Source organism: Papaver somniferum, chromosome 2 (genome assembly GCF_003573695.1).
Source record: "Papaver somniferum cultivar HN1 chromosome 2, ASM357369v1, whole genome shotgun sequence".
NCBI lineage: Eukaryota > Viridiplantae > Streptophyta > Magnoliopsida > Ranunculales > Papaveraceae > Papaver > Papaver somniferum.
The window spans coordinates 120,784,554-120,807,635 of record NC_039359.1 but is presented as its reverse complement, the minus strand read 5'-3'; the positions used below and the strand labels follow the sequence as shown (position 1 = coordinate 120,807,635).

General features: G+C 35.6%; 1 protein-coding gene and 1 pseudogene across 1 annotated transcript; one reads left to right on the top strand and one right to left on the bottom strand.

Moving 5' to 3' along the window:
* Positions 1-460: 460 nt before the first annotated feature.
* LOC113351855 (putative F-box protein At5g52610) lies at positions 461-1,435 on the bottom strand. Its single transcript, XM_026595771.1, has one exon. It carries the CDS (start codon positions 1,433-1,435, stop codon positions 461-463), a length of 975 nt encoding a protein of 324 aa, XP_026451556.1.
* Positions 1,436-19,941: 18,506 nt separating this feature from the next.
* On the top strand, positions 19,942-22,207 carry LOC113353865 (annotated as a pseudogene).
* The last annotated feature ends 875 nt before the right edge of the window (positions 22,208-23,082 follow it).

The window sequence follows — 23,082 nt, the reverse complement described above, 5'->3', positions numbered from 1 at the left end:
TTGGCTACACATCTAGTTACTTACGTTACAGGCAGGAGGCTTTCTTTGTAAATGAAAGACCCAAACGAAAATTTCCCACCATAGGATGACTTTCTGTTTTCCAGAAAAAATTGCGCATCCTTCCTAAAACTCTTCTTCTTCCGGTCGTAAAAATCGAACGACGAACCATTCTCTTCTCTCGTTCTTATGATGAATAGATCTGTAACTGGAACAACTAAAATGGAGTTAGGTTGTAGCGATTTCCAGTAAAAAGGCGGCATCACGAAGGTATCTTCTTTCCAATAGAAATCACTAACAGTGACTGTGCTGCTTGTAGACGTTGTTGCATTACTGATATCTGTCAATTTCTTGTGCTGAACATCATCGGGATTATCATATAACACACACATCTTCGTTGATGTGTTGTTATTTATCGTAGTATTAGGACGCTCTCCACAGGCATCCCGACTTAACTTCAAAGCTACACAGCTAGACGACCATCGATTTGTATCAACTGACAACCAAAAGGAGAACGAATTTCTTCAATGATGTAATTGGGAAGTGAAATTACTCTAAACTTTTCGCTCCCGACATTAAATTCGACGACCAAAGATACCCTACCAAAATCTGGGCGAGCCTTCCGCAGCCAAGAAATGCAACCATTTGTGTAAAGGGATGATGAGAAGTCGTATGGTGTAATTGCCGGCGGGAGCGAGAGCTTTTCATCAAGCCTTCTCCATAATAGATTGTTGTTGTGTTGTCTGCCGTCAACTGTCATGACCTCGCATACAGTTTCAGAACGTAAAAGTTTGTGCCGGTGGAATACATGCTTGATCCAGATAATAACCACTTTGTGTTCCTTAGCGGAAGGATCATACCCAAAGTAAAACCATCGTCCATGACTGTATTCAATCTTGTGAGTTACATAATTACCATCTTCATCTATTACTTGTATTTCCTCACATAAATCTTCATGTTGTTGTTTAATCATGGATTTTATCCAAGGTGTTGACTGTCTGGTGCTCGGATTAAACACAGAAACAAAATATGTGTTGGGTTCTATTATAGAAATCAATCCATTGACAGCTCCAAAAACGAGTCCTATTTTAAAATCTCCTGGTACAGATATCTCCCTTTGAACAGTCGTTACTCCTCCTTCAGACAGTAATATTTCAGTTAAGGAGAAAACACGAAGTTGAGGCCAGCTCGTAAAAAGGGAGACACCACCACCAACAGCAAAATTACATGTTTTTGATCGTGCGAAGCGTAAATCAATGAAGTTTCGATCTGTATGTATCAAGGAGTGCCATCCTTTGCATACACACTTGAACCTCATGAGTGGTTTTACAGGGACCCTAGTCAATCTCTCACAAAGTAATAACTCATTCCCCATAACAGGATGACTACTACACCCCGTGACAGGAGGAGGAGGAAATTTGGAAGTATATTGCTTCATGATTTTTCAACTTTAGCCTTTCCCAGCTTAGGTTAACCCCTATGGGCTACATAGAACTGCTAGATTGGCCAAAAAGTGTTGCAAATCATGAAAAAGTGTGGGGAAAAAGTGAACACTACTTCTGGATACTTCTCTCTCCTAGCAACTGCTCGCAGTTCAACTAGCAGCGAGATTGAAACGCTGAATGGTTCAGCGCTCAAAAAGTGTTTTTAACGCTGAACGGTTCAGCGCTGGGAGATAAATTTTATGATCTAACGGCTGAGATTTAAAACGCTGAACCAAACAGCGCTCAGCGCTGAACCAAACAACGTTCTATAGTGGTCCCAAATGACGTGGATGACCAATCTAGCTGCTAGATATCTAGCCCATAGGACTTAGGAGGTTGCCCTAGCTGACGTGGATGACCAATCTAGCTGCTAGATATCTAGCCTATAGGCTATGATTGTAGGTTGAAGTGGTATAGAACCTAGTGAACCAAGCGTACAAAAGAAGACTTCTTCTCTTTTGAGTTTACTGAATTAACTTCGTTAGATCAAACTTTCTTCTCTTATGAGGGTTAGCCTTACTCCGATATATATATATATATATATATATATATATATGGAGTCGTGCTGTAACGAGGTTATCCTCGTGACTGCATCTGTAAGGGTGCACTTTTTAGCCCTTAGATATTATTAGAATGTATATCAAGGTAAGATTAGAAAATAAATTACTCCCTCCGTTCTTTTTTAATAGGCCAGTTTTGTTTTTAGGGAAATTTAAGGAAATTAAGAGAATTAATCATTGAAAGTGGTCCTCATGACACTTGTCAATAAAAGAAGTGAAGTGAAATGGTCCCCATGACACTTGTTAGCAAAAGAAGTAAAGTGAAGTGGTCCACATGACACTTGTCATCAAAAGAAGTTAAGAGAAAAGTGGTCCCAAAAAATAAAATAACATTTGACTTTCCCAATTAGGAAACTGGCCTATTTTTTTGAAACTTTTATTTATAGAAACTGGCCTATTAAAAAAGAAGGGAGGGAGTATATTTTTATCTTTTATAAAATTTTGTATATACTATTTAATTTTTCTTTTTTTTTGTTTCTTAGCCCATATAGTAAATGGAACAAATTTGACGCCCTCTAATTCAATCCTATTTCGTTCTCTTTTTGAAACATGAACTTCTTGATTGTAGCCTCCTTTTACAATAAAGAAGAAAGCGATGACTGCTACTTGCAAAGTCAAAGACACTAACCCTTTTATAACCCTTTTGTGCTCGAAGTTCGAATCCTCTTTGTGCTGGAAGTTAGAAGTTTCCACTCTTTATTCGCAACCATTAATAGCCACTGTATTTGATGATCTCGCATGATATTCTCGATACTATACAAAAATGCAATACGTTTGGAAAGGCATAAGTCGGAATTGATGGTTTTAAACTCTTTACATTGACTGGTAACGAATCATGGGACACTTCCAAACTTATGTTAGCAAAACCTAAAAATTATACGACCTTAAAATTATTGTAAGCAACCAGTAAATTGCTAAAATTAATTAATCCCCTCAAGTCGTAGAACACAAAAAGGTAAAAGAATAAGCAGTATCTTACTTCAAATAAATCCATAAAACTTGTGCACCACCACCGTTGTTTGGTCGATCGTCTTCCGGTGGCCCATGTTAAAACAACAAGGATCTGGTGAAAATAATATGAAAAGTCAACTGGGATCTGGTGACTTTTTTCTTTTTCATTTGAAGCATAAAAAGACTGGATCTGATGACTAGAGGTGAGGCATTTGCTTTTTTTGCGGCCCAATTTGGAAGCAGCCTCATTAAAAAAGTTGATTGAAATTTTGAAGTAGAATATTTCGAGGCTGCTAACAGGGGTACCAAATTGTTTGGGGGTGTATTTTGTCCTATATGCATATTGGTACATCTCAAATAATTTGGTACCCCTATTAGCAATTTTGGAATATTTGTCATCTATTTTTAGTTTTAGTACTTCTCTGTCATTTCTAATTTTATGGTACAGTTCTTATTTTGTATTATCGAAGAATTCCTGATTATTATACTATTTCCGTTTTAAAAGAATAAACTTGTTTCATGTGTAATTTGTACAAAAAATCAGCATATATCGTTTAGAAACGAAAAGAGTACGATTCTAGTCTTATTGTTTGATTTTGGTTATTTTGGTGGGACACAAGTTGATTAGTTCTTCAATAGTTCTATGTAAAAATGTTAGAATTTTTGAAAGAAGTATTTTAGTTTGTTGAAATAACTTGTCGCAGATGGATTAGTCTATTTATTTAGAACCTCTTTAGCTTGGACTCTTTTATTTTAAGAGATGTGACTCTCCATTGATCTCTCCAGGATTGCATATAAATCCTTCTTCTCCATTGGGTTCAGATAGAAAAAGAAAAAAAAAAAAAAACCAAGTGATTTTAGTGACTTAATAAAACAAATGTTGTCAAGGAGTTCATACTACATCAATTCGAGTCTTTTTAGCAATAATATGAATGTGACGAATATCATCAAAGATAATGTCGAACGCCGAAGACATACACATTTTCTGTAAACAACACAAAGTGTAGGGAATTAAATGTCTTAAATAAAACATTTCACGCCTCAATACACCACATTGAGGGAGTAAATATCACGCCTCTACTTTCATTTTTTTTTCTTTAATTTCATTTTCAGTAATGAAGTATTACATAGATTGTAATACATAGAGGAAGACCATTGTTACAAATTGTAACTAAAGAGGCAAGAATGTTGCTCCGAGTCGTATTATTACCCTATTGGTAATGAAGATTTTCCAACAATTTTAAGATATATAACATTTTCCTCTTAGTTATTAGATACTGATTTGGTGTTTTAAATGTTACCTATCTTTTAAGTTATTCCATTGCAATGAAAAAAATTTGTTTCGAAAAGGTACATGGTTTTTGTTGGAAAAATTGAATAAAAGTTAAAGTTAGTTACAATTTCCCAACCTCGTAGGGTTTCGTCCATTCGTGAAACCCTATCAATTTGAATTTGAAATTTATCCCAGGAGATGTGTGACTCTGGACTATTCCCGTAGATGTGACCTTTCATGGAGAGACTCATTGTCTTTTCCTAAAAATCACTAGTCAGGTATATAAACCTCATTTGTGATCCATTCTAAAAAAAGAGAGAGAGAAACACGCATCAAAATTAGATTTCACTAGCACTCACTGTAGTAGATTGACTTAGTAGATTTGTTTCCTATTGAGGAAGATATCATTTAATATTAGATTGGTGATATTTAAAATAATTTTATAATAGTAAAAGTTTGAAGGATATATTTGAGAGTTTGACTAAAAAATATGACTATAAACAGAAGCTCGACAGTATTTTAGGACAGAAGAAAATAGAATAGAGGACAGAAATTTTAGGACAGGGGGAGTAAATATCATTGTTTGGACAATTTCCAAATGATCAACTTGAAAACGCGGGGGTACCAAAATACACCACCACTTTTTTCTTAGGAAATCTGTATGGACAAACTCAATACAATTCCGAGAGTTAAACTCGATCAAGGAATAACATATAGAGTTATATCTCTCCCTCTTGTGATTAGAAAGTTTACATAAACAAATCCGTGAACCTAATCACAAAGAGATTACTTGGACGGTACTGGTAGAGCACTGCTCGGTCGAACTCACAAGCGTTGCTATCTCAAGCTTGTTTGTCAACTTTAGTTGATCAAAACTATATACTTGATTTCAAGTCTACTTATATCTATGTCTCGGATTAGGATATAATGTGTAGTTGAGCTTTAGACTTCACGGCGTTCACCAATTGAAAAAAAACATCTATTGAGGAGCTTGGAGGAACTTCATTAACAAAAGGTATGTGAAGACTAAAACGTATCTATCCATCAGAATTATATTTTATTCTATCTTCTAATGAGACTAAGTCGTATAGCTATATAGGCTTTTACATTATACGCATATGATATTTCGAGCTGAGTTTATCTCGCTTATCTATTTCTATAAATATGTGTTCATCATATTCTTGACGAGTTTAGTTGGAAATAATTTATTTGTTGGAAACTAAATATTAATTTAAAATATGATCATGTGAAAATTACCTTGAACATCCTATATGATTTATGTGAGACAGTCATTTGATGTTAACTTTGGAAGTTTCGTGTTGATTATTCGATCACTTGAAAATTACTTGAAGCTAATGGTATGTGTGAGATTACCAATGTCTTCTTCTAAGGATGTTTCAATGATTGAAATAAGATCTTAGAACAATTACCCATATCTGGATACAACACGGTATGCATATCTAGTATGTGAACTGTATTATGATGATTCAGGTCTGAAACTCTTGTTTGTCTACCTAGAATGCGAATGGAATTACCCAACAAGGTCCAATAATCTTGTTTTCTTAAACCTAGTATGCGGACGGGTTTACCTGAGTTGGGTCCGGAATAGTTGTTTGCGAACCAGGTTTGAACGACTTGACTAGGCCAAGGTCCGGAGCCACTGTTCGCGTACCCAGTTTGCGAACACAGTGGTTAAGTTCTAGAATCAGTTATGTGTGTTTCTCATACTCATGAACTAATAGATTTATGATTTAAGGAATGCAAATTAACTTTGCAAACCGTGGCTTAATGTTCATGAATTGATTCTTGTATAAGTTTTTTGTACGGTTACGAATCAAACCGAATATTTCTATGAGATAGTGAACAATTGAACAACTGTATTTGAAACACAATTAGATTCATTTTATTATCTATCTTGTTTGATTTATCATCATATTTTATCTAGAAGTGTTTAAATAAATGTAGTTAAGACAAAATTGCTCATATGGCTTCGGTTAACTGTTATTGAGCCAACCCAATATACACGTTTAGGTACGGTTACCCATATCTAAATATAAGTATATCTCATTTGTGTGTAACAAGCTAAGACCATATAACGATGGAGAATGATTGCTTAATTTCTAAGAAGACATAACTTGAATCTTAAATCAAGAGTTCATCTAACGTTGAATATTGAATGCTTTGTTACTAAGCTATCTTAGCTTTGATTGTAAGCAACCTTGAATTGAAAGACTATATAAGGGAGAACTATAGCAACTGGAAAACCTAATCCGGACACTTTCCTGTGTCCTAGTTGCAAACTGGAATCGATTCTTGTTTAATCTAGGTTTTTCAAAAACCATATTAGATTAACGACTTGAAGACTTCATTTAGGATTCGTGAAGCCATATCCAACTATTTTCTTTGTAGTTGCGTATTCTGATCTTAGTTGTTCTATCGTATTTAGTTTTATCTTTTTCAATATTTACTCGAGATTTATCTCCGATATGTAAGATATAAAAAGTAATCACAACAGTTCTTCGTCTCGGACCCTTGTGATTCCGTAATAACTTTTTCTGTTAATCAGTTGGGTTATTGTGAGGTGACTGATATTTCTAGGCTGCTCTTGGGGAGTATAAGTCTGGGGTATTAGTTGGTTCAAGTTCACCTTGATCTATGTATCAAAATATGGAACAAAAAGACTAAAAGATATACATATATGTAGGAGACAAATTTGTTTATAAGTCTTCGACTTTGGGTCATAGCAACTCTTAGTTATGGGGGAGATCATCTAAGGGAATCAAGTAAGAAGAGTCCAGCGTGGTTCTAGAGGCGTAAGGAACGCGACTGTACCTTAATCGGTGTGGGACTTGGTTTGGGCTCAAATGCATTCAAATATGAACTTAAATTGTAGTAGGCTAGTGTTTGTAACGGCTTAATACAATGTGGTGTTCAAAGCTGGACTAGGTCTCGGGATTTTTCTGCATTTGCGGTTTCCTCGTTACTAAAATTTCTGGTGTCTGTGTCATTTGTTTTCCGCATTATATTTTTTTATATTATTGAAATATCACAGGTTGTGCATAGTTCAATCGGTAGATAAATCCAACCTTGTTGTTGGATATAACTTGATTGACACTTGGGGCATTGGTCTTTGGTATCGTCCAAGTTATTTCTCATATCAATCAGGCTCACGAATTTATAGTGGAGTTTAGTCCATTTAAGTTGGTGCTCTCGGAATTATAGTGGAGTTTAGTCCATACAGATTTCCGAACGAATTATTGGGTGTGGTTGTTATATGTCCACCTTTTCAGGTACCAAAGACCAATGTCCAAGAATCAATCAAGTCGTATCCAACAAACTAGGTCGGATGTCTCTACTATGATTGATCAACGTACAACCTGTGATATTTCAATTAAAAATATAAACAATATAATGCGGAAACATAAATAACATATGAACAATTTCGTTAACGAGGAAACCGCAAATGCAGAAAACCTCGGGACTTAGTCCAGATTGAACACCAAATTGTATTAAGAAGCTATAAATACTAGCCTACTTTGGACTGGAATGTATTTGAGCCCTAAAAGGTATCCTACCGATTAAGGTACAATCGCGATCCTTATGCCCCTTGAGTCCCAGCAGGACTCTGTGCAATTAATTCCCTTAGTTGACGTCACACCAACTAAGAGTTGCTTCAACTCAATTGAAGACTTTGAAACAATCCACTTCCTACAGATTTATCATATATATGATTTCCTTTTAAAATTAAATAGTTTGATCAAAGGTGTGGAAATCAATAGCAATAGAAGAAGTCTAACTAACCTCAAAATCCGGAATTATGCAACCCGAAGTGCATTCTAGATTATTATTCACCTCACAAGTATAAAACCTGTGGAATCAAAAAAGTTTGAGACAAAAAGAACTTTGATGATTTATATCAATCTTGATCAAGTGAGTAGCTCAAAAATCGATCAAGATCAAGATACACGAGTTGTTAAGGAAAGATAACTTGACATGGCTTCACGAATCCCGATGAAGACTTTGTAATCGCTAAACTCTAAAAGGGTTAAGAAGAGGACGATTCTAGATACAACTAGGACACACCAAAAATTAGTGTCGGGATTCAAAGATCCCAGTTTCTTGAAGTTCCCCTTTTATAGACATTCAAAGCATAGGTTGCTTTAGGTTTAAGCTAAGATAGCTTTGGAACCAAGCAAACAATATCCACCGTTAGAAGATTCTTTGAATCTGATTTACATAAACAAGATATACACTCTGGCTAGGTGAAACCGTAACCGAACCGTGCAAAAAGACTATGTTCAACATGGTTAGCTGCTGATATGAACTTAAAAGATTAATACTCATTTTCGTGAACACATAATATATTAACTCTGAGTCACAATCATGTGATCAAATAAGTCTAGTGTTTTAGAGAATTAATCAAATGCTAATTATCTCGTAGAAATAATTTAATCGCATTTGAGAATAATCAATATGGTTAGTAAATGAACAAAGTATAAATACCATAGCCATTCGTGACTTAGGGCAGTCAAAGTATGTGTACCGGTTTGTAAAGATTTAACCAAACCAAGTTCCGGAGTTAACAGAATTATTTAGGTATACGTAGCGGTTTGGAAACCTTAAGACTGCGACCGGTTCCGGAGTTCACAGAACTATTATAGTTTGTGTACCGGTTCGGGTACTAAACTGAGTTCAGGAACATATAACTGTTTTAGTTTGCGTACCTGTTTGGATACCAATCCCGATTCCGTAACCACAGTTCCAAAATGGTTTGCATACAAGTATGCATACCGATCCGGTTCACGAGTTGAACAAATTTTTACCTGATGTGCATAAAAATATGCGTATCACAAATCTGTAAGTCGATATTTATATAAAAAACTACTCCGCTACGTGTACAAGCACATGTAATACAGGTTCAGATTTATAATATTTTTCCCAGTCTATAAGACTGATAACACTGTCCTGTATCCGAATCTATAATAGTTCTATATTTCTCTCTAAATCGATTCGAAACATTCCCGAATAACATCAATGACACTTATCATTGTTCCAGGCTATTTCTGAACGATAAAACTTGAACCATGATTTTGATTCCGAACAATAAATTGTGCTTAACCGAAATTCATCAAGTATGAACAAATGTTCAGTAAGCTTAGTCATTATATTTCGAGGACTAATTACCAAGATAAACTTGATTCGAAATTCTTGAAAATGCTTGATAGTCTAATTAGTTATGCAACATCGTCTCAAATGATAAAAAAGTGAATATAACTTGAGATATAGATGGTTTAGTCTTCACTTACTATTTGTTGATGAAGTTTTCCAAAAGCTTCTGTTGATCTTCGCCTTCAAACAGTAGAAAGCAATGATGACTGCCGTGATTCACTGTTTCTCGACTACATTTTTATCATAGTCCGAGACTTAACTAATTATAGACTAGAAATCAAGATATAGTTTTGACAACTAAATTTGAAAACAAACTTGAGATACCAACACTTGTGAGTTTGACCGAGTAATGCTCCAACACAACTTGAAACCAAAATAGTTCATGAACAATAAATTGTTCTTCACCAAGATTGTTAAGGATCTAAAAACATTCATTGCTTAAGTCATATATCGAGAGATTTATCAAGACAAGCTCGAATCAAAATTTCTTCTTTGAAGTATTAAACCTACTAAAGTCATACGACATAATCTCATAAGATAGAATGGTAAATGTCGTGAGTAAGTAGGATGGTTTAGTCTTCACATACCTCTTTGTCGATGAAGTTTTCCAAATATTTTCATTTTTTTTCAATCTTCAATCTTCGAGGGTTATTCTGTGATGCCTGATACCCAACTACCATTCTCTAATCCTAATGCGAGACTTGACTTCAGTAGATTAGAAATCAAGATATAGTTTTTGTGTAACTAACATTGACAACAAGCTTGAGTTAGCAAAACTTACGAGTTCAGCCGAACAGTGTCCCAACAAAGTTATTAATAAATTACTTAGTTGATATTTGGCACAATTATTTATGTGAGAAAAAACGTTAAATTCGCTAGGTTTTTATTAGAAACCTAGCCGGTTTGGGTAAAATTCTTCAAGTCAAATGTGAAAAACACCCATATAAATCGGTTCAGTTTTTTATCTCTTTTAATCAAAAACCTAATTTATTTGGCTAAAACATTCTTCTTCATATGAGGAAAACACCAAATAGAATTGACTAGGTTAACTGATCTGGTTAAAGATTTTCATACATGAAGAATATCATAAAATCTGACTAGGTTGTCGATTAAAACCTGTAGGAAATTCGAGTTATAATATTATTAGTTAGTTAGTATAGTTTAAATTCTAATTTTTAATTTATGTGGATGGATGTGTTCATTTATTTGAACACTTTGAATTTAATTTTGAAACATCTTTTTACCCAAGTGACATGACTCTTCATGAAAAGATTTCTCCCATGATCTCCTTGAAATCTATATACACCCAACCGATTTCCATGAACATCTTGCACAAATTTAGCTATTAAACGAAAATGACCGACTCGTGCTTGCTCGTCCTCAATACTGCTTGCTTGGTACAACATATTTAATATTTTCCATTTTGTTTCGCAAGGCGGCCGATTTGACGGTTCTAAACGCCGATGCTCTTTCCCTCGAGGCTCCCGACATAATATTCTATCGTAGGGACGCATGCGGTCCAAAACGAGTACATAAGCACAAATGTCATTTTCCGTTTCAAGGCCAATTGAACTTGACTGATGGGACTGTAAACCATCTGATGGCCACGTAGGGATCGTCATGAAAGTCGTCATTTTGATAAAACTGGATCGGCATGGATACCGTCATAATCTAGCACATGGATCGAGCTCAAGCTCCATGTTCCCCTCGCTGTCTCTGAGTAACTGGATAAGCATTTTCGGCTTCAAAACTTTGCAAAACAACGAAAACAATTAATGAAAAATCTAGCCTGCCAACACACGGTGGTTGTCGACAACATATAATTTAATCGCCAAACTTGGTCGAGAAGTACCAAAAATGAAAAAAACTTGGTCGACAAGTTTAAGACATGATATTAGATCAAATGATACGGGAAATGGGAAAAGATCTGAAGAAGATATTTTTTATTTTAACTTTTGATCGATAACAAATTTGACAACGTTTTAATTAGTTTCAAACTCAGGTGATTGTTATCATCTTCTAATTCGATAGGGCTATTTATAACAGTACTTATTAATAAGGATTACTGGTAAGGAATTTTCATCCACCAAGATTTATGTCCAATGGCTTGTAACTTGAGTTAAATGGCTTTTGAGTTAAATGGTTTAACTTGAGGATTACTGGTAAGGAATTTTCATCCACCAAGATTTATGTCCAATGGCTTGTAACTTGAGTTAAATGGCTTTTGAGTTAAATGGTTTGTAAACCTTTGGTCTCTTTAGGACTTATTTTTTGAAACCTGATTTTGGGCATATCAAATCTTTCTAGGCATATAAAATAATAGTCCCATCTTGGGTGACCTTATAAGGGGTATCTTATGGGTAGTTTAATTATCTATATACACTTAATACAAAAATCTAAAATTAGTTTTCTAAAAAATCAAAATCAGTTTCCCTTACCATCTCTTCTTCTTCCTCCTCCTCTAGCCGAACTCTTCCCCCTCCTGCGAAAAAAAATTCATCATCGTGATTAATTGTCGATTCGTAAAAATTTGATCGTCGATTAAACTCAACCACATAATGACTCGTACAAAGAAAAGAAGGGACTAGGCAAACCAAATCGTCTTCTAATCCATCAATTGAAGAAGAAGAACCAATTGAAGATGAAGGTGTAGAAACTGAAAATCAACCACCAATTGAACCAGAAATTGAACCAACTGCATCTCCAACTCCGGAAATGAGGATAAGAAAGCAAGTTTTACAAACCCAATCTCCTATTTGATGTTTTTCATCGATTAAATGACGGTTAAAGTGTTGGGTTCGACTCAAAATTGAGTTGGCATTTAGCCGAACTGTTCTTCACAAAAGCTTCCTGTAAGTGTATATGAACAGTTCGGCATGAAATTTCATGAAATTTCAAGCCGAACCTAGTCACGGATAGAGATGCATAGGGGTTCGGCGTATTCGATAATCATAATATGTGCCGAACCTAGCACATTTACGAGGTTCGTCTATTACGATATTCTCAATATGTGCCGAACCAATAACAATATTTTAACCCAAAAAATAACAAATTGATGTTCGGCTCATACGATTTTCGAAACATAAGCCGAACCAGTAATTATTTTTTTTCCGAGCTATTTAGGATGTTGTTCGGCTTACTATGAAACTTTCATATAAGACGAACTAGTGTCTAGCAAAAGGGCTGGAATTGAAAATTATAGGTTCGGCGCATGCAGTAAACAGATTCAGTGAGCCGAACCGTTGATCACTTGGTAGATTCGGCTCATAGATGTGAGCCGAACCTCAACCTGTTTCGCCGAACCATGATCCAAAAAATCATCTAAACAACCTTTATAATTCTGAAAATTATCTTAATCACTAAACAAAATATTTAATCACTAACTAATATTACTAACACTAATACGTAAAGGGCAGATTTGCCATCAAAAGAAATTTGGGTTAAGGGGTAATCTGATTTAGCTATTTCACAACCTTTTTTGTCTTTATGCAGTATGCCTAGTAAGATTTCAGTATGCCCAAAATCAGGGTTCTATTTTTTAGGATCTTGACAGTAGGCATTACTTGAGTTTTCGCAATAGTTTCGAAGTTGGCCAAACCCATTAGTACTAGATTTCAGACCTCTACTTTGCTTCCTCTAGGAATATAGGTTCTTACTAGGTATTACCAAACCGATGCGCTTCTTAATCTATCCCTAGTCAAAAGTTCTTATTCCTCCTCCTTATTCATCGTACCTCCCCAGCGGATTTTAAATTTCAAATGTTGGTTGCTGTCGACTTTTGTTTGGCTAAGGTTGAATTTCCCTCCTTCTCTCGTTTTTCGTATCATTCACGGGCACTTGTTTTTGGTAAACATTATTTTTTTTTTACATATCTTTCCCTTGGTCTTGCTCATCCTATAAAGTCTTTCAGTAGTGAGACCTTATACTCGTATTCTTTAAGCTCTTTTCTTCTCGCCTTTTCTTTCTTCTGCTATGGGGAAAACCTAAATCTTTACGAGTATCTGAGTGGTCTCTCTTTAGCTCAGCGTTTTGCAAATCATAGTAATGCCGGTCTTGTTCCTCCTTCTTTTATTAGAGATTAAGGGATTAAGACTTTCAACATCTTAGCTAGAGTTTTTTCCGTTGAGATCCTTAAACAATGGGAAGTTAGAGGAGTACTAAACAACTTCTGGGGAGCAAATTTAAGTTTTCAAATTAGAGAAGTCGACCCCAACCTTTACATCATTACCTTTAGAAATGAAGATGATTTTCGTTGGATATCTTCAAACGGTCCTTGGTATCCTTTTGGCAATGTTCTTGCAGCTACTACTGCCTATCAGGGAATGCGAATCTCAACCGACAAGGTCAAAGAAATTCCTTTATGGGCTTCTATCTCAAATTCTAAATGCGAGCACCGAAGCATGGAGATGCTGGGTTTAATAGCTAGTAAAATAGGATATGTCTCAAGAGTGTGTAAGGGATCTGAGACTCCAGATTGTTTGCCAAGAGTCCTGGTCTGGGTGAATATAGAAAAACCTCTTATTAATTATTTGTTAGTTAAAGTAGGTAGATTCCCAGTTACTTCTATTTACTTCAACTACCTTAACCTCCCATCGAAGTTTTGTTCTCATTGTTTGCGGCTTGAACACAAAGTAGGTAGTTGTGCGGTACTTCAGGGTAGACCCTTTGAAGACATTTATGATATCTCAGTTAATTCTCCATACCCTAGTGATGATATGAATTGGTTAAACAAGGTCCTTGTACAAGTCTGGAACCCTAAAGACAACTTTGATCATACTGGGGCACCAGTACCATATTATCTTAATCATCCAGGAGTACGTGAAACCTTCCATGATATTTTTAGAACTTATGTAGATGAAGATCCTGCTCTCAGGAGTGATATCCCAGATGAGATCACTCAAAACCCATCACTTTCTTATGACGTGCTTGGGCCTTTTGTGGTTACTGAAAATTTGTCGGTCGATGAAGACATGCCATTAGCGACATCATCTGTACTTGGAAAGAGAACTTTCCAATTCAATATGCCTGAGAACTTTATTCTGTTACCTTCTGCTGATGATGAATCGTTTCGATCTGCTAATTCGGAATCATTTTGAGTTTCGGCCGAGTCTGCTACAGAACCGGCCCCCCAGCTTGAGACGTGCTTGCTGCAAGATATCCCTGTACAGGCCTTAGATATTGGACCTTCTGATAGGCCTAATACTGATTCACTCCAAGTTGTGAATAGAAGGTTATCCTTCTCTTCTTCTAATGAGATTAAGGAATTTTCTGAATCCCTAACTTCTCCACTTCCCCCTTTTGCATCTGTCGTTCTTTCTCATCCTTGTATTGATATCTGTGCTTGTAATGCATCATCTTTTCAAACTCCTAAAACCCAGCCAAAATCTGCTATTAAAATGTCAATTTCAGATTTTATTTCATCTTCATCTTCTGAGCGCTATTGTACTTTTCCATCAGAGGATGGTAAGCTTTTCAAAATTGATCAATATGGGTCCAACATTCAAGAGCACCAAACAACATCTAGTGCTTATCAACCAATTCCGTTCCCTGAATTTACCTATTCAAATCATCAGGAGGAGACACAGGTATTTTTCCTATAAATCTCTTTTTACAATTGAAACTTCCCTAATCTTTCCGCAAATTTATCTAAATTTTGTACATCCATCTTTACTGATTCTAGATTCAATACTTTTGAATACTTTTTCCTTAGCATAGGAACGGTTTTGACACATAAATTAACTTAGCTGAATATAAATGTGTATCTACATTATCTGATAAGTTGACACTCTTTTGACCCCCACTGTTTATTTAGTTTAAGCCCTTTATTTAGTTGAAACCCCTACTATTAAGCATGAAAATTCTAGCTTGCAATCTGCAAGGATGTAGAATCCCTTTAACTCAAAACCACTTAGCAACTCTTATTAACAATGAAAAACCCGAAATCCTTTTTCTTTCTGAAACCAAAAACCAAAGACCTTTAGTTAAAGATTGGTATCCAATTTTCCTAATTACCACATCGTAGACCCTATAGGAACTGCAGGAGGTTTAATTGTAGCTTGGATAGACGGTTTTCACTTTGAGGTTATTCAAGGGAATATCAACATGATTAATATTATTCTCAACACTTCTTTTGATACTAAGAAATGGGTTCTTACTTGTTTTTATGGAAGTCCTTACCCAACAAATAGGAATATAGCCTGGGATTTTTTAGAAGAAATTAACATACAAGTTTCTCAAGGACAGATGCCTTGGATAGTAATAGGTGACTTTAATATGATCTTTAATCAATCTGGAAAAAAAGGAGGATTACCTTTTTGTAAAAACAATAGTGATTACTACTCTAACATTTTAGAACGGTCTGGACTCTATGACTTAGGATATTCAGGAAGTGATTATACATGGGATAATCACAGAGAAGGGAAACATAACATTCAGGAAAGACTAGATAGAGCAGCTATTAATGTTGACTAGCATATACAATTCCCTAATGCTTCTTTGACACATCTAGCAGCAGTAGGTTCAGACCATAGCCCTATCTTACTCAGATTAGATACACATCTCACTAAGACTGAATGGGTTTTTAAATTTTATGACACTTGGTTAAAAGAAAGATCATGCATTCAAGTTATTCAAGATTCTTGGAACTCTGACACTTCGGAAGTTGCCTCCCATTGTTTAGTTCAAAATCTTAGTCAAGTAGGGAATAATCTCTTAGATTGGAAAAAGAATGTTTTTGGTCTCCCAAATAAACAGATTAACCGAATACTTAAAGACATTAAAAGATTACAATCTGAGAGGATCACTTTACACCAACAGAAGAAACTGAAAGAAAAACTTCAAGAATTGGAAAAACTTTATGACACTCAAGAGGACATAGAAAAACAACAATCACGAGATAATATCATCAATTTAGGAGAAAAGAACACAAAATATTTCCACGTTATAACCTTAAGAAGAAGAAAATGGAACACAATTGAGAGTCTAGTTAATGATCAAAACATTGTCATTAAAGATAGGAAAGGAACCGAATTCATTTTAACCTCTTACTTTAAGAATCTTTTTACTGAAACCCCTTCTGAATTGTCCTCTCTTGACTCAATTTTTTCCAGTATTTCCCCTAGTATCTCTGCTGCTGATAATGACATAATCTTATTTATCCCCTCCGTGGATGAAATCTTCTTAGTCTTAAAAAACATGAAACCAAATAAATCTCCGGGACCAGATGGGTTCCCAGTCAGTTTTTTTCTGCACAACTGGGCAGTAGTAGGAGCACAGGTGACTGACACAATCCAAAATTTCTCTAGAGATAAGATTATGAATCCTGATCTGAATAAAACACATTTTTTTCTTATCCCTAAGATTAAACATCCCAAAAACCCTAGTCAATTTAGACCTATTGGATTATGCAACACAGCGTACAAAGTTATAGCAAAACTAATAGCTAATAGAATAAAACCCTCTTTAGAAAAGATCGTATTTCCTTTTCAATCAGCCTTTCTTTCATCTAGACAAATTTCTGACAATATTATAGTATCCCATGAGATAATTCATTCTTTTAAAAAGAATAAATCTAGAACTTGAGGTTTGGGAATTAAAATAAATATGTCAAAAGCTTTTGATAGAGTCAACTGAAACTTCTTACTAACTTCCCTTAAAACTTTTGGTTATAATAATGAAGTTTGTCAACTAATTGAACAATGTATTTCTACAACCTCTATCTCAGTACTTTTAAACGGCTCACCGGGTGAAGCTTTTAACCCTTCTAGAGGGTTGCGTCATGGAGACCCCCTTTCGCCTTATCTTTTTTATCATATGTATGAAAATCTTCTCTAGAATTCTATTAGCTAAAGAACAGGATAAAACCTTACATGAAGTCAAAATCACACCCAAAAGTGAACCTATCTCACATCTCTTCTTTGCGGATGATTGTTTACTGTTCGTTAAAGCTGATCTTATAGAATGCAGGAATTTATTTGACACTATTGACACATTTAGTAAAGCCTCTGGGCAACTGATTAATTTCGATAAATCTGGAGTTTTCTTTAGTAGGAAAGCAGAACCAAAACACCAGAGGATGTTATCAAAAATGTTGAAAATAAAATACATAAACCTTAGAGACCCTTATCTAGGGGACCCCCCTTTTTATGGAAAAATCTAAAATAAAAACTTTTACCCCAATTCTCGAAAGAATGGAATCTAAGACCAAAGAATGGAAAAGCTTAGTTTTAGCCCAAACCTGTAGAGCGGTTTTGAATAGAGAAGTCCTAGATAGTATACCTACTTATCTTATGGGATGCTTCCTTTTATCCAAGAAAGTAACTAATACAATTGATGTTATTCAAAGAAATTTTTGGTGGGGAAAGGATGCTGGAGGCAAAGGTTTTTATCCTACAGCTTGGCCGTCTCTTTGTAAACCTATTCTCAAAGGAGGACTAGGTTTTAAGGATGCTAGGAAATTTAATTTGGCCATGTTGGCCAAATTAGCTTGGAGAATGATTAATGAGCCTGATGCTCTATGGGTAAAAACCACGGGTGCTAGATACTTTAGAAACAAATCTCCACTAAGATCCAAATGCTCTGATAAAAGTTCTTGGACTTGGAAATGCATTTTACACGGATTAGATTTAGTATAAAAATACAGTATATGGGAAGTTGGAAATGGGCAAGATATTGACATTTGGAAAGATAATTGGATACCAGGTCTAAAGGATACTCTACAAAGCTTTAATACCCATAACACTACTCATCTGACTAGAGTCTCATATTTAATTGACTCAGAAACTAACTCTTGGAATTTACATCTAATCTCCTCAATATTTCCTAGGGAAATAGTAAACAAAATCAAACAAATCCATCTTTTCAAAGATGATAACAATGAGCTTAAGAAAGATCAAATACACTGGTCACTAACAAATTCGGGTGCGTTTACTGTTAAATCAATGTATGAAAAACTAAATGAGATAGGACAGGATGTGACAAGCTTATCTTTACATGAATCTTTCTGTAACTCTCCGTGGAAACTCAACATCTCAGAAAGAATTAAATTGTTTCTGTGGAAATGTTTACAGGATTCCTTGCCGACTAATGCTAAACTGTTTGGTAAAGTTAAAGAAGTAACACCACTTTGTACTATGTGCAAGACTGAAATTGAAACAACTGACCACCTGCTTTTCTTCTGTCCTTATGCTCAATCAGTCTGGCACCCTCTTCCTAACCCTGTCATCTCTACCATAGATGCCTCGAATACTATATTAGAATGCTGCGAAAAATGGTTATCTAACACCAATAATGATAACTATATCGAACTCTTACTTACTACAATGTGGTTTACATGGAAGGAAAGGTGTGATAGAACCTTCGAGAATAAAACTAAGCATGCTAAGAACTTAGGTTTAGAAGTACAAAGACACATAGATTTCTGCCACTCAGGAAAACAACAAACACCTAAGAAAGATCATGTTAGGAAAAAGAAACCAACTCCAATTTGGAAGGCACCACCTAAGGATTCTCTAAAGATCAATGTTGATGCTGCTTGGATCTCTGATTCATTACCATCCACTTGTGCTTTTATCTTGAGAAATGATTCAGGAGACAATGGATGAAGGAGAGCAGGACAAACAACAAGCTCAGATCCACAAGAGGCAGAGGCGCTAGGTACACTTCAAGCGGCAATATGGGCTAAAGAAAAACGACTTCGGAATTTCAGCATAGAGGAAGACTGTGAGAGTATTTTCAACTTCATTAATGGAAAAAATGCAGACATTTCCTGGAAAGTCAAGGCTTACATTTTGGAGGCCAACAAAATAGCTAAATCATGTGATAAATTTTTGGGTTTTTATTTCATTCCTAAATTAGGTAACAAAATACGGATATTTTCGCTAAACATGTTAGGACTTTAAATTCCGGTCTTGAATGGGATCTCATCCTCCAACTTATAGTAGAAAGCAAATTCTAGTAGATAAATCTAATATTGGGAGCTCTCAACAACCCATATTAGATGGCTCTACTCGTCTTATAACCTTGACTTCTTCGGAGTCTTAGTTTTTAATGCAATATCTTACTTACAAAAAAAAAAAAAAAATTATGTCCAATGTTAAAATCATCTTCTTGTAAATTATTAGCCCCTTATTTTGAATAAAATTGGAGATGGATGAGGATGAAGTCACTTTCGGTGATAATTTCCCTATTCAATTTCTTGGATGAGGTAAATTTCACATATGTGGACCAATAGTTGTATGCTTAAAGTGGAAGCGGAGGCCCTCTCCCCCAAAAAAAAAGTACCATCAACTTGCTATATGATTTATTTATGCAAGTAAGACCTTGATTAAAAACTAGGTGTATCTTATAGACAGACACTTATTGTACTTGGGAGTGTAGGACTTAGCTAGACGACACTTATTTCTTTGTCCGTGACACTGTGTTCACTGTTCACCATTCAAATAATTGTGGTTTACACTTCGGCCTATAAATATACGAGCAATCCACAAGCTTCTTCCATAGGCCGATCAACCAAAAAAGAAAAAACAAGCTTCTTCCATAGTCTCCACAATAGCAAGAGATTTGAGTGTTTGTTCAAGAGAATATGGAGAAGATGATGATGGAAAACAGAGGTCATGTTCTAATGATTCCGTTTCCAAGTCAAGGTCATATAAACCCATGTCTACAGTTCCTAAAAAGATTAGTCTCGAAAGGTCTCAAAACCACGTTAGTCATAACCAAATTCATATCCAAATCAACCAAACCAGTACTTGGTCATAACATCGGTATTAAATTCATATCGGATGGATATGATAACGGTGGTTTCGCTGAATCAGATAGTATAGAGTCCTATTTACAACGGTTACAAACAGTGGGTTCAGCTGAATTAGCTCAGCTTATCAAGAAACTAAACAGCTCTCCTGAAGTAGAAAATCCTGTTAAGTGCATAATTTACGACGCGTTCTTGCCATGGGCTTTGGACGTGGCAAGACAATTTGGGTTAGTAGGAGGATCATTTTTCACTCAACCATGTGCTGTTAATAATATATATTACCAGTTTGGGAAGGGTCTATTAAAGATCGACGACAATACGGTAATCAGTAATGGTAATGTTCTGGTTCACGGGCTGCCTATACCTCTCCAGGCGTCAGATTTACCGTCTTTCTTGGGTGTGCCTGGAACATACCCAGCTTAGTTGGAGCTTGTTTTGAATCATTTGTAAACGTAGAAGAAGCTGACTGGATCTTTATCAATAGCTTCGACATGTTGGAAGTTCATGTTTGCTCTATAACTCTCTGTACCTCATCATTTGTTATTATACCTCATTGATCAAGAAGTTCTTTGTGCTCAGATTTTTGAGTGATTTTTTTATCACATGCTAACCACATTTGGTAGAAAACAAATAAAGTATTGATGAGTGATTTCGACTATCTACCAATCCTATAGAGACCTCTAACGAAATAGATTTCAGATTTTTAAGGTGTTACGTACCGATATCACTAATGAAATCCTTTCGGGAAAAAACATCGCTTTCTAAGAATTGTGGTCGGCGAATTTCTAGAGTACCCAGCCATAGAAAAACTTGCGCATCAATCTCTTTTTCGATGGAACGAGAGGAGTAAACTTTCACTTTCACTTTCACTCCATAAACTAGCTTAGTAAATGATTCATTTTACATAAAATTGGTTAAAAAGATCAAAAACACCAATTTCTGGGTGAAAAAGACATTTAGATTTTGATACTGTTTAAATGGACAAAAATGTAAAAATAGCCAGGATGCAAACAGTTTCATATACCTACTTTCAAATATTTTTTTCTTATTTTTAATTTACATCAGGATGCATCCAGTTTTATCCTTGCTATTTTTTAAGTTTAAGTAAGGATGAATCCAGTTTCATCCTTGCTATTTTTTTGGTGTCCATTTCATCCATAATAATTTTTACTCGTCAATTATGTAAAAGTTGTTCCAGGTAATGGGATTAAAATTAAAATATGTATCTTTTTTGAGCTTATGATTAAATGCGTATACAGGTTGTGGATCGGATGGTAAAAACATTTCCACAATTAAGAACGATTGGACCGACAATACCATCAGCGTACCTGGACAACAAAATCGAAGGCGACAATGATTACGGACTTAACCTTTTCAAACCAGATAGCAGCATTTGCATGAACTGGTTAAACTCAAGAGCTAATGGCACGGTAGTCTATGTATCTCTTGGGAGCATGTCTGAGCTGAACAAAGAACAGATGGAGGAACTAGCAATGGGTTTGACTGGAAGCAATTCTTATTTCTTGTGGGTGGTTAGGGGGTCAGAAGAACACAAGCTATCAGGAAAAAACTTTGGGAGAAATCGAAAATGGAAACAAAGGTTTGGTTGTGAAATGGAGTCCTCAGTTGGAAGTACTCTCACATGTAGCAGTTGGATGTTTTGTGACACATTGTGGATGGAATTCTACATTGGAGGCGTTATCTTTGGGAGTGCCGATGGTGGGAATACCACAGTGGACAGATCAACCAACAAATGCAAAGTTGATTGCGGATGAGTGGAAAGTGGGCGTACGAGTTAAGGTTAGTGATGATGAGAAAGGGATATGGACAAAGAAGGATTTGGAGGTATCCATTAGAGAAGTTATGGAGGGAGATAGAGGAAAAGAGATGAAGAAAAATTCAATTAAGTGGAGGCAGCTAGCTCAACAAGCAGTGGGTCTAGGTGGAAGCTCCGATCAAAATCTCGACGAGTTTGTAGCTACACTAATATGCTAGCTCTTGAGTGCTGATGCGGATGAATCATAATGAAGATTATTTTTATGTGTTTGTACTAGAATATGTCCCCAATAAATGAGCAACTGAAATGTGCTTGGCCTATCTGTCTGAACGCATTTGCTAAACCCCCAAACTTATGTGTACCCTCTACCTCTAGTTAACTCAAATCCATAACGTTGTGATTGTTTTTCTGTTAGCATCTAAAAGCCATTGATTTTACTCAACCCGTAGGATTGGATGCATTTCAATAGGCCTTAAACTTCTATTCGTCTCGGTTATTCTTAATCATTTCATTCAACCTACTTTCCCTTTTACTCATAGCTTCTCTGGTATGTCTTTTCTACCTAAATGTTTATTGGTTTTCTTCTTGACTTCTCGGTTCTTTTAGGCCTTATATTCCCACTAGGACCTGGCTTGTTTTCCCATCCTATTGCTCCTTCAACTGCAGCCCATTTTTCAGTTAAGTTTTAAGGCGAGGTTTTCTAATTTGGTTCCTGGGCTTCATTCGTAGTGCAGACTCTTTCATTTAGAGTAGTGTATTTACTTCGTATTATTTAGTGAAAAGTTTAGATTTACACGTTCCTAACAGAGAGGATATTTGGAAAAACATTTGGACTCCAAATAGAGATAGTCCTCCCTTTTCTCAATATATCAGCTCTAGTTACAAAATAGTGGACCAGTTTATCGACTCTGTCAACAATACATGTAAAACAGATATTTTGGGTTGTCTCTTTGATTATCCAGATCACTAGTACCAGGATTCTATTATTTGGTGAAGACAAACTTAGGTGGAAACCTAGTAGAGAAGGAGAGTTTAATGTCAAGACTGCATATAGAGCTATCATAGATCATCAACTATTGACTCATCCTTCCAAAAATCTTCCCAACATTAACTGGATATAC